General features: G+C 47.0%; 1 protein-coding gene across 1 annotated transcript in view; it reads left to right on the top strand.

The window, feature by feature from the left end:
- The first annotated feature begins 440 nt into the window (after positions 1 to 440).
- The window catches only part of LOC146208916 (homeobox protein SAX-1-like), a 46,784-nt gene continuing 35,078 nt past the window's right edge, over positions 441 to 12,146 (top strand). Inside the window, exon 1 of the mRNA XM_084579490.1 lies at positions 441 to 519. Within this exon, the coding sequence (XP_084435616.1) occupies positions 441 to 519 (79 nt within the window). The remainder of the gene's footprint in view (positions 520 to 12,146) is intronic.

Genomic DNA, 12,146 nt, shown 5'->3' with positions numbered 1-12,146 from the left:
AAAAGTGTACTTTCGGAATCGGCGGCCCTCAGGCCGACGGGCACAGCGCGAATTCAGCATTCCCAGAACCTAAGTTCAGCTCTTCAAGGGGTTGTACTCCGCAGGGTTTCGAAGTGTGCGAGGCGGGGCTAGCAGCTCGGACTCTATCGATCGATGCGGTGATTGGCGAGCTTCCACCACCGAGCGATCACGAAAGGGCGTCGCTCGTTTCAAAGTCGCGGACGGAGCCACGCCCACAGACTAGGGCCGACGCGCTAAGCGCTTAGCCTCACCGCGGGACCGCTTACCCTCACCGTTGCCCCGTCCGCTCAATTTTAGCGGGCGCACCCGGGAGCCACGCGCAAAAGCAGCCCTTAATCGCCCCGCGACGGCCAATGAGGCTGCCGCGGTTCTGAAGCGGAGCTGCCCGTCTTTTGTGGACGACGATCAAAAAGCCTGTCATGGGTGGAAAGTCATTCCTCATCGAGGACATCCTCCGTGGAAGTGCGGGCGCGGTGGAGGAAAAAGCGGCGGAAATAGGTAAGTGGTGATCAGGGGTGAACGCGTGCATTCACGAAATTTTGTTAGTTTAGAGCAAAAACAAAGGAACAGCAAAAGAAAAAAAGAGCCGTTTAATTACCATCACACAGTGCATAAACCGCGGTGAAGTTCAGATCGGCGAAGCAAATAACCTGTGCCTGAAAAGCAACCCCACAGCTATACGTACTTTCGGAAGACAAAACTTATTCCACAGTTCCACAGGGACCAGTGTATCCTATAAAATCATAGGGCATTGACCAATAGGAAGCAGTCATTTACTTTTGTCGCTCTAATACAGGTTTGTTTGCTCAAATTTTTGAATGCGCATATTTACAGGTTAATATAAAGAAGGCTTTATTTCTTTAGCAGAAATCTGCAATTTTATTTTTACGTTTGGTGTTTAATATCTTTATACCCGCATGCTCAGCCTTTTCCACTGTCGGTGCTGAACGAAACGCGACAAGATTTCGCTGTTACGATCTTGATCACACGCGACAGCTTCTGCCAAGTACGGAATCGTTTTTGGTGTTTTTATTCTTCTAAGAGCAGCATAAAGCAGTGCACATTTAGACACCGGTGACCATCGATGCAACTTTACGCTACAGCCATAGCCTTATGCTATATTAATTATGGACAAAATACTACGAATGAACGTTTTATAGCGGTCTACCTCTGTGTCATCCATTACTGCTTCTGTCTTACGTCACAGCCAAGTAGCATCTACCGGAGATTCGGGGTAGCCGAATGTCCCCATCTGGCATATAGGGCGAGGCCCAACTTATACCTGCACTACACGGATACCTTACAATGGCATTCGAGTCAATTGACATTCGAGATTCCGAATGACATTCGGACTCAACGGAATCCTGAAGTGCTACACGACAGTTTCCAAACACATTCGAAAGATCCAGCATTTACTTGCAGTATCGCAATGGCGCTGCTGTATCGAGTTTCGTATAGGGTCGCGGCACTGGCCATTGAGGCACCCTAGAGTTTCGCTTCTGTACTTTCGCTTTCTTTCAGTTTGTGCAGACCACAACAGCGCAATAACAGTGGTTACCACCGTCACGCTAGACCGACAGCAACACCAACATGTCGAACAGCGCACATTATTGTACTGCGACTTGTTTTTCGGGCCATCGACACTGGAACGGCAGCCCTTCATGTCCTCGACAGATCGCGGCGGCTTCGCAAAAACTTTAGGTTGGTGAGGCGACGGTGTGACAACAGCGCTTGCATCTACGTTATACATTTTAAACAAAAGCAAAACAAGCGGCTATATTCCTCACTTGAACGCCCAACCAGGGATAAACGCATGCGAAATAACTGCATTTTATTCGACGGCATCCCTTTCCCCGCGACTAGCCTATGATCGAGTACGCTGTGCTCGAGCTTCCGACGATTCTCCATAGCCAATGCACAAGATTTATTGAATGCAAATGGTAATCGACTGTAGATTTGGTAATAGTGCTCAAAAACTCGACTATTTGTTACATGGCAGGATGCGCATACAATGAAAGGGAAGCGTCGATATGACCCTGACTGCCGCGCAGGCGGCCAGCAAAAGTCGTAAGCGCCACTTACGGATGACAGGTTAGGCCGTTGTAAGTGAATGCGAACGGCCACTGCACATACTTCTGGCTAAAGCGATTTATATCAAGTATTGGTTAGTTTGTAGGCTTTACTCTCCTAAAGCGACTCAGGCTATGATAGACGCCGCAGTGAAGGACTCCGGAAATGACGTTGGAGAAAACAGGAAGAATCAGCGAGAAGCGCCGACCGTATACGCGACGTCACCAATCTAACTGTGAAGTGTTTTCAAGGTATACGTACGCAATCGCACTAGCGCTTCCTACAGAGTTGTCGAGCTGTGTAAACAAGCAATGGCACGAATAGTTCGAAACAGAAGATATTCTTTATAACAGTACATCGCAACCTGCACTTCATGTCAGATAAACTAGCACTGGTATTCTGTACATGTCGCAGTACTGAGGCGTAATTGTCGCCATCGGCGCATTCGCATTCAAATTTCGCGCTCACTCAGTAAACGTCAAGCTGTGTGATATTATCTTCAAGCGCTCATTTAACAGGTACACGAGCTATTCAATAAACAAGCAGCAGAAGAAAGCAAAGCGATGGTGACCTGCTATTGGTAGGCATTTGCTGTGTTGTTATTTCGAACGCATTCCAAAATATCGAAGAATGTCTTCGCGTAGCTCATTAGACTCGAATGACATTTCAGCCGAATGATTTTGAAACACGTCCTGTAGCACCGCAAGTTCGGCATTCGAGTCGAATGACATTCAGTTCGAAGCATTCAAAACGCCCGGGGGGGGGGGGGTCGTAAAGAGAGAACTTTTGTGAGGCATTCTACGTAGTCCATCGAGCAGTGTCTACCCCATTTACGGCCGTTGCATACACGTTCAATCAAAACTTGAATTCCTGGGCAAACCGTTGCACTTCTGATGACTACCAGAGCAAGCTGACAACCCAAGTGGAATGTATTCGAGCGGCAGCAATTTTCAGGAGGTTAGGCCGAGCATAGGCGCTGTAAACTACATTCATCAACACTTTGACCATCCTGACAATGCCTGCAGTTTTTAAGGAAGGTTCAAAATTTAAAACGAAAAAACGTAAATCGGTTTAGATTTACTTTATTCTTGAGAATATTTAGGGTGGTACTGCAGACACCAGATAAGGGGAAGAATTCTTCAATTAGTTCGCTAATTAACTGGATAAGTGAACTACCTTCTCTACTTTTTAGTTAAGGGGCATGTTGGGATTACTCGGACACTTGCGCGCGAGCGACATGAACTCGTTATCCTTTTTGTATTTTGTAAATAATGTGCAAAGCTCTCCTTCTCCTTCCATGCTGTCACTCCCATCTGTACTTCTCCTCGCTATCCTTTCCCTTTCCCCTTTTCTTTCCCGCCGGCCGCAGCTCGGGTGCGTCAGATTTTAAATAGCAGTTGCCGAGGCCGGCAACACTCTTTTCCTTCCTTTTTGATTATATATTAGACCAGTACCACCACCGCCATGTTCTTCTGGTAGAATTGAAGCTCGTCCTTCAAATAATACAGCCGAGAAAGAAATTCTATCATATAGTTGCAGATCTGAAATAAATGTAAAGCCCGTTATTTTCTTTTTCTTACCAGTGTATTGTGAGACGGGAGGAAACACAGGTAGGTTCCCTCAGCTGCTGATAAGCCAGCAGATGCAGCAGCTAACAATCAGCAGCAGTTCGTTCACACTTCGTCTTCTTCAGACGAGCTGACCGATGATGATGGATATGTACAGATGAAGATGACGTTAATTCACAGTGCTCACTCTCTTCCCCCTACAACGACTGCAGGACGAAGGCTTCTACCAAATTCTTCCAAATAACCGGTTCATATGCTAGCTACATCCTCCTAGTCAGTACGAATGGTTCCTCATTTCATTCGCACACATAATAAGTACACCTTCAAAGCCAGCAAAAATATTTACTATACCAGGTTCTTTTCTATATCAGTTGTTGTAAATTACACGGTCCTGAAGAAGCTGTCTGGAATTTAAATAGGCACTTATTGAACACGTCTTGTTGCCTAATAAAGCAAAAACTCTAAAATACATTCACTTTTATCATCTCTTCGTGCAATTCATTGTTATAAAAAAATTTTACATCTTGTGGAAGTACCTCTTAAACATGAGGACAACGTAGCTATTAATGCAACCAAGTTCGATTTCATGTGAAAACCAAATCCTTGCATGAATATGGTTTCATTTTTTGCTGTTTGTTTCTTAAAAGGCAATAAATGATAAATGCGCGTGGCACTCAAATGTTGTAAGACCGCACTCGCTTCACCTCCACTTTTTGCTCTGCTTCCGCATGCTTCGCAATGCACAGTGCTTTGAATGTTTGCCAGTTTTTTTTACCCTTCCCTATTTATTGCTGCACTTTTACTCCCCTTTACTTTCAGAATGGACCAACCCGCCTCCTTTCGATGTTTGTAGACAGCTTTACTTTTTTTTTCCTACGCGCTGCGTGCTTTCCCTCATGGCTCCAAGACAGCCGTAAAGTAGGCTTCTTCTAACCATACTAAGCCTGGTGGTAAAGCCACTTCAACGAACACTCGATGTTATTTTTCTGTTTTCAAATACAAAATAAATAAAAAGTCTTTACCTCGCTATTCTAGGTAGTGCGCGGGAGGCGATATCATATTGTGGGAATCGTCGCCGCGGCGAGGCGCACTTTATAACCGTTTTTCATCAAAAATGTCTTTATATGAAGGGGGGGAAATGTGCAGTTGTATATGGAAGATTAACTGGGACATCAGTTTCACTTTACTATATCAGAGTTTTTACTATATCCGAATTTATTTAACGGGGTTCTGCTTCCCTTGGAATCTAGCCATTTGTCCTGAATGGCCATCGGTTATCCTACTTTCGCAATGCATGACCTGCTTATGCCCATCTCTTTTGATTTCAGCTTGAAAGCAAGAGATTCACTAGCCATGGGAAAAGGGGGGATCTAGGTCTAGAATTCGTGAAGAAGCAAGAAAATAGCCCAAAAGAGAAGCAAGAGTAGAAAGAAGGAGAAGGAGCACAGCAAGCGAAGAAAAGCAGCCGCAGCTGCGTAAGCCATACCAACATGGTCTCAAAAGGAGCGAATATGTTCCATGTAGGCGTAAAAAATTGGCAGTGATTTAGCTCCGATTAAACCTAATTGAGTTGCGAAAGCAATAGCTACATGGCTACGCTTAGGATAGCTTAGGCCAGGCTCCATAGTTGGTCGATTCTGGCCGCGCGCTCCTAGCTATATGTACACTACATACACCCATTCTCCGCACAAGAACGGAGAGAGTGATGTGCAGCTGGCGCCGGCTGTAGTTATGACATGACTTCTCCGGCACGGGCAGCTGCTTCCCTGACGTCAAGCGGCTCGTAACGCATGCGCAGCTTGACCCACACTGTGCCACGCGAAATGGCTCGACGACTAGCGTAGTGTTGCTTTCGCAGCAAAATTTTAAAGCGAAAGGGGGGGGGGGGGGGGGGCGTGGGGTAGGCATTCCGACCTTTAAAGGTCGGAATGCAACGTTGACTGCTTAAACCCTCACGCCTGAATTTGTGACTCATTTCTTAAAAATACCCTTCAGCATGCAATTGTAAGCTAGCATATTTTGCGAGATACCACACGGCATACCGCGCATGAGCATACATATACAGTTGCATACTGCTGTCAGCAGTCTTCCGAGCTGCAGGCAATTTTTTCGTTTCAAAAATATTTGATTGGTTAATTAGGTTATTTTTTTAATTTAAATAATATTTACTTATGACAATAAGTGTAGCTGAGAAGTTGGACAGGCCCTTAAGGCTGAAACCCCCATTCATTTAGTTGGGGTATAGAAAGTCGCACGTACATCCTTTTTCCGAACGCCATAACGCGCGAAATGCTAAAATGGCAGGGGCGTAGCTCGGCTATGCCAGGATACACGTAGCGAGAGGTGCGTTTCCCTGACTGAGCTTGTGGTCATGTATGTTTAGCAATGAGAGACATTGGGTATACACATCTATTGTTCATATTGTTTAACTCAGACGAAGACTGCTCGATGATCTGTGAAATAGCACGCAGCGAGCTCAATTTTGCCTATACGCCATGCGCAGCGCCTATAGAAGTGCCACTGTAAGCCGCGTAGCGGCGGCCGTCGGAACCCGAGGCGGGCCTCATGCGGCAAGCGTGGTCGCGGTGCGCGCGTGCGATCTGCCGTTTGTGTGCGTATCGCGGGCACTTCCGCGGTGATAGTGTGCGCAAGGGGATCGCACTTTATAATAGTGGACATGTGTTCGATATCATGGCCGTCTGGAACTACATCGCCTCCATATGCATCAAGTGTCTGCTGCAGACGAGCGTCAACAAAGTTGCGTACGAAGTGGAACTCATTTTGAGTGCCTTGATTTCAATACAACGCCACACTAATTCGTTAATTTTTTGACCTATGAACCAATGTTATTTCTTTGCTTAATGTTACACGCTTGCTTCGTTTATATGCAATGTGTTGCTACAGTAACTAGGCAGCGTCGCCGAAACTGCGAGCGGTTTCGTACCGGTGCGACCACGAAACGCCAGCGAGCTTGCAAACCAGCATTCTGAGCATCATGAAAATAGCGCATATTGGGCTCCTGCAGCAAGAGTTCAGATTGTTCATGCTTGCGCTTTACCACTTCCTGTGCAGCATGGATTTCACTTATTCCGTCGTCGAAAAGGCAGTGCGGGCAGATAATTTCATGGGGGAGTGAGATATCAACAGAGGCAATATCTGAAAAGCTGCATCACAGGTTAGCCAAGAGCATATTAGATTTAAATTTTATATCCTATTTTATTATTGTAGTATCATCTTCATTTCATTTGTATCATCCTCGCGCCCAACTGCAGAGATACAGCGCGGTTTATAACAAGCTCTACAGCCCTTAGTCTGAGTAGCAAGTGCAGCGACATGTTATGTATTCGTAATCTTGCCAGACAACAGGAACACTGGATCTGGTCTTCAAAGTAATTGCATGGCATGTTTCAAAACGCATATTGCCAAATATCGGTTGAATAACCCGCCGCAGTGGCTCAGGCTACTGAGGAGGATCGAGCTATGGAGGCCGAAGTCGACCGCGCCGCTCGCGTTAAATTAGGTGGAGGCGAAACGCAAAATGCAACCGTGTGCTGTGCGATGTCAATGCACGCTAAAGAACGTCTGGCTGAGCGTTTCACAAATCTAATGCGTATTGTATCTTCTCGGCTACCGGAGGCGACCAAGTTTAAACAAGAAGTGTTAACGGAAGGTGCAATGACAAGCAGAAAACATAGTTATCACTCAGACCTTACACACGGCAAATTTTATGCCTTTTCCATAGAATAACGCTCGTTGAAAATGATACTTGTTTGCTGCTACACGAGAAAATATAATGACATTCGATGAAAATGACATCAAGTATCGAATGTGTTTGAGGTACTCATCCGAATGCGATCAACGAGGAAATGTGTTATGTCGACACCAGAGACTCGGTGAGAAGCTACACCCAAAATAAACTAAAAAAGTGCCACCCAGCTGCATTAAATACTACTTTGCTTTTATAATCTTGCAGCTAGTCATCTATGTGAAATATGCCAAATATCATTGTAAAAAACAAAAAACGCACCCATTGCTGCCAGCCAACCCGTAGCCACCGCACTCAGTGCGGGCGTAACAGGTCGCTCCTGCTGCCGCGGTCCGTCAACGCCGCGTCGCCGACACGGCGGATTTTTTTCACTACATTCAGAAAAGCATGCTCTGTTGATCTTAAATAATACGCGTTTAATTTGAGGAAGGAATCTAAAAAAAAAATATCTCTACTGAGGATCGCTGGTATGTAACGAGATTTTGGAAGAAGTGATAACAGCGATACTAGCAAATTTCTGCTTTTAGCAGCTGCTGCCAGTGTGACGGAGCTCATCCGATTTCGTTCTCTAGCCCCGCTGCTAAGTCATCGCCGATGTTACACCTTCCGTTTACTGTAAGACAATTTATGAGACAATTGAACTGATATAGTAACGCAGTTTTATGAATAGAAAGTGTACTATTTCCAAAGCACTTCCAGCTACGGCTTTTATTTGAAACCATTTAGGTGTTTAGGCCTAGCGACGACTAGGGCCAAGCACACGGCCAGAGCGCCGTCGTCGGCCGCCTTCGCGGGCAGGGTCGTTGCGGTAAGCTCGCGGCATCCGATGTGGCAAACGTTACGAATTTGCCGTTTGCTTTCTTGATGAGGCTAAGCTCGAGCATTTTTCGACAGGCCTTAATACGCCGAGCAAACGATCTGGCCGAAATGTATACGGGAGTCAAAGGAGTTGTAGTATGCTGCGCCGTATACTTCCGTACCCTTTCATAAACAAACGCCGCCGACACAGCAGCTGACTTCGTAATTGATAGTCCTAATCAAGAGGTTAGTTACAAGGTATGCAAGACATGAATGTCAATTTAAAGGCCACTTTCGTTTATAGCGCCGTCATCTTCGCAACATATTGAAGGCACTTCAATAGTTGCATATTATTCACAATTACCATAATTTGGAAATGGCATTAGCTTTGGTCGTGTAGCAGCGCGTCGAAAAAATGACATTAACCTGAACAAATGTCATTTGGTGTGACTGCTTGCTTTCTGCGTCGAACAGCCGCGATTCACGGCCGCCGTCGTTCTCGTGAAGCATCACTGGAAACTTATACAAACGTGTTCCTGGCAAGGCTTTATGTGTGATCGAAAACCCAACTACGCAGCAATTCTTCCGAGACATCGCTAAAGGTTGACAGCGGCGTTATATCTGTTAAACAGCGACCAAAGACGAAAACACGACGGGCGCTCATATACGCTGACACGAACAGCACTTGACCGAGCCCGCCTACGCTTTGCGGCCTTGGCGACAGGCGGCGTTGTCGGCGTTTTGCGCATCGCGTATACAATAATTCGATTTGGTAGTCTCCAAACGCAAAGTCTCATACATTCGATTACTCACCGATGCCAAGTCCATTCGGGGCCAGTCTCTCGCACACACTACACATGTGTCCAAACGGGCTGTTTACAAAGTCTGCTTCAAGTTTCCGGGTCGCAGATGCACTTTCGGAAACTCGAATACAGGGACCAGTCACACGACGTGCCTTAATCACATCCTCTTCTGTTAGTTCCCGTTGACTGGACTCTCCAATAGGCCCCACGCTCTCAGCGATTATGCACCGTCTCTTACGCACGGCAGTCTGGCATCACCGTTTGACTAGGCGTTCCTCTATTTGGGCGTCTCCGCTGTTCTCTTCGCCGTCTTACGCTTATTATCTCTTTGCTGCTGCTATGCGGCGCTTTTTACGCTCTGTATCTTGGCGTCTCCGATTGGCAACACATTCTTTTCTTTGTTCGGCCGTCTCTGCTGCTCTGCATCTTGGCGTCTCAGTTTGGCAAGACGTGCTTTTTGTGTTGGTTTTTTTTTTCTGTCGGGCATCTCTGGTGCGTCGGCAGTGGAGTCGGCACGCGGCCGCGGAGGTCGCGACGCCCGCGAACTCTGACGTCATACGCAGCGCACCTGTTGCTCCTCGCCGGTTTTCGCGCATGCGCACAGGTGGCCTCTGCCAAACGCTGCGAAATGCTCACTGGGTACACTCTTTATCTGGTTCCAGATACGTACCGGTCATAAATAAAACATTTAAAAATGTTTCATTTATAGGCGGAACTTTTTTAAAAGTTCCTCTTGTAACTGGAACCTATACGGAACCAGATTAAGATTGTATCATAGTGTAGCTCTCGCTACAAAACCAACATGACAAAGATGCACTATTCCCCTGTCTCATCAGTGGTTTGCTTTAATGAACAAAATCAGCTGTGACCGTGGCTTGCGGCGGCAGCCCGATATGTCTGCGGTGGTTCCTTCGCCCGCGTGAGTCATTCGGCGCATGTGACGGTGCGAGTTCCAGCGGGCGCGGCGAGCTGGCCCCAAGTTCGTGGCTCTCGGTGACCTTATAACTCAGTGCCCCGAATTTGCGTCAACGGGTCTGAGCTGGCCAGTATAGCCTCCCAGCGCTCAAAAGAAAGGGCTGGTAGTAGGTGCGCCGGTGGCGGCGCTTTTTAGAGCCTAGCTCTGATGCACATTTCTGAGTTTCGCGTCGTCATCGCCGTCTTCGTCGCCATCGCCGTCGGAGTTGCCCCTCGTAACCAGCTCCGCAGCAGGGGCAGCGCGCGCCACTTCCCCCCCCCCCCTTCATCTTCCTCCGTAGTGGTGACCGTGTGTGTTCCCCGATTGCTCCTCGCGCTCCTGCAACCACCGTTCGCGGCTGTGTGTACTGCCCCCCTCTCCGCCCCCTTCCTGCGTGGCGGCGAGGGTGCTCTCCGGTGGCCGAAACGCCGGCTCGCTATCAGCGGATCACGGTGTGTGCATTCCAAGATGAAACGCAGAGTCACGTTCTCTTCACTCGCTAGCGGCGTCAGCGGCATCAGTCAGTCGCTGCTATCTGTTCGTCGCACAACGTTCCTGTGGGCCCACGCGCTGCCTCCCGCAACCTTCGGATAACTTAATTGCTCTCTTCCTTTCTCCGACCACAAAGCCTCCTTCATGACAGCCAAGAACTGTTAGTGGAGTGTTTCTTGAAGAAATACGTGTGAAAATTTAAAAAAAAAAAGGTTGTCTGTAATTGCACATACGTGTCTTGCTCCAAATCTTTGCCTCAATCTATCGAGAAGGTGGAACAGCTGATGAGCTGCGCTCAAATTTCGCATTAGGAAGTAACGTAATCGTAGGCAATTTGTTTTTGTAGCTCCATAAAATCTGATCATAACCGGCTATCTCGCCGCATTCTTTGCAAGTCGGGTTGTATTGCGTCGAGTACACGTGTGCTAGTTTCGACATGCTAAAGAAGGTTCGCGTCGCCAGCCGATGTCACTTGTGTTACCTCCTGCCTCTTGTCGAACTTCTTGGCTAATGAAGACATATCCGCCTTCCTGGCCTAGAGTGATTTGTGTAGACGTTAAACAATAGGACTGCATCCCATGAAATCGGGGGACTCAATCGAGCTCACTGCTCGGCTGACATAATTTGTTTACCCTGCTCCCTGAGTTTGCCGGCACGCATATTAGTCCCACATCATTTTGGTTCCAGTCTTAATGTCTTTGAACTCGTTCTGACTATTTGGACACCATGCCTCCAGCGAAATTGATTATAGCGGCCTTGGAGTCGCTTATTGTGGGGACAGATTTGGTACTAACCATTTCCATGACGTTAGCCACCTCCTCCGTTGTCCCTGACTTCTGATTGTTTTTTTTTTTTTATCGAACCTGAGATTATTGTTTTGCTTGTGTCGTTCACACTGACGACCAGAAAAGAGTTGCCTGCTTTGTATCCCTCCATCTCTACATAAACAGTGTATTCAGAGCCTTCTAATTTGGCTTCAAGTGCTCTTGCTCTCCGCCTGCCTTCGTGAAAAGCAGGGTGCATGTTTTTTGGTAGTTGTTTAATGGTTATGGCGTTCTTGACATCGGTCGGCAGTTTTAGTTCTGTATTTCTTTCCGGCATTCCATCCCGTAGTTAACGCAGGATCTTCCATCCCATGGATGGTGTGGCGAGCCTGCTTAACTGTGGGATTATTTCGCACAGTTTCGTGAGGCACCCAGTTTAAGAAATATTTCTGTAGTGATGCAGTGGCGTATAGCCCCAGTGCCGTTTTATAATTCCTGCTTTATGATCCCCTCTATTTTGTTCTTTTTCGCCAGCTTTAGCTTGAGGTAGGTGATGGTGTACATTAATCTGCTTACCAGAAAAGCCTGAACCATTAAGCACAAATGCTTTTCTTTGACCCGCCGCCTTTTGTTAGCTACACGCCTTATCAATCTGATTGACGTGTTAATTGTGGACATTAGTCTATTTATTGCTTATGCGCTCTTCCTGCTGTCTTGAGTTATGAGTCCCAGGACCCTAACTTTGTCTGCTCCGGTTACCGTTGTCCAGTTTATTTCTACCAGAATGTCTCCTTCGTTTATATAGCGTTTTATGATCCACCGGATTGCCAAAGTTCGGATTTGCTTGGCGAACATTTTAACCCTGCCAATACCGCGAATTCTTCTACAATGCCGATCGCCTGTTGAAGA

This window comes from Amblyomma maculatum, chromosome 1 (genome assembly GCF_055883805.1).
Source record: "Amblyomma maculatum isolate TAMU_Amacu chromosome 1, ASM5588380v1, whole genome shotgun sequence".
NCBI classification, from domain to species: domain Eukaryota; kingdom Metazoa; phylum Arthropoda; class Arachnida; order Ixodida; family Ixodidae; genus Amblyomma; species Amblyomma maculatum.
The sequence above is the reverse complement of the archived record's forward strand: the minus strand, read 5'-3'. Positions and strand labels throughout refer to the sequence as shown.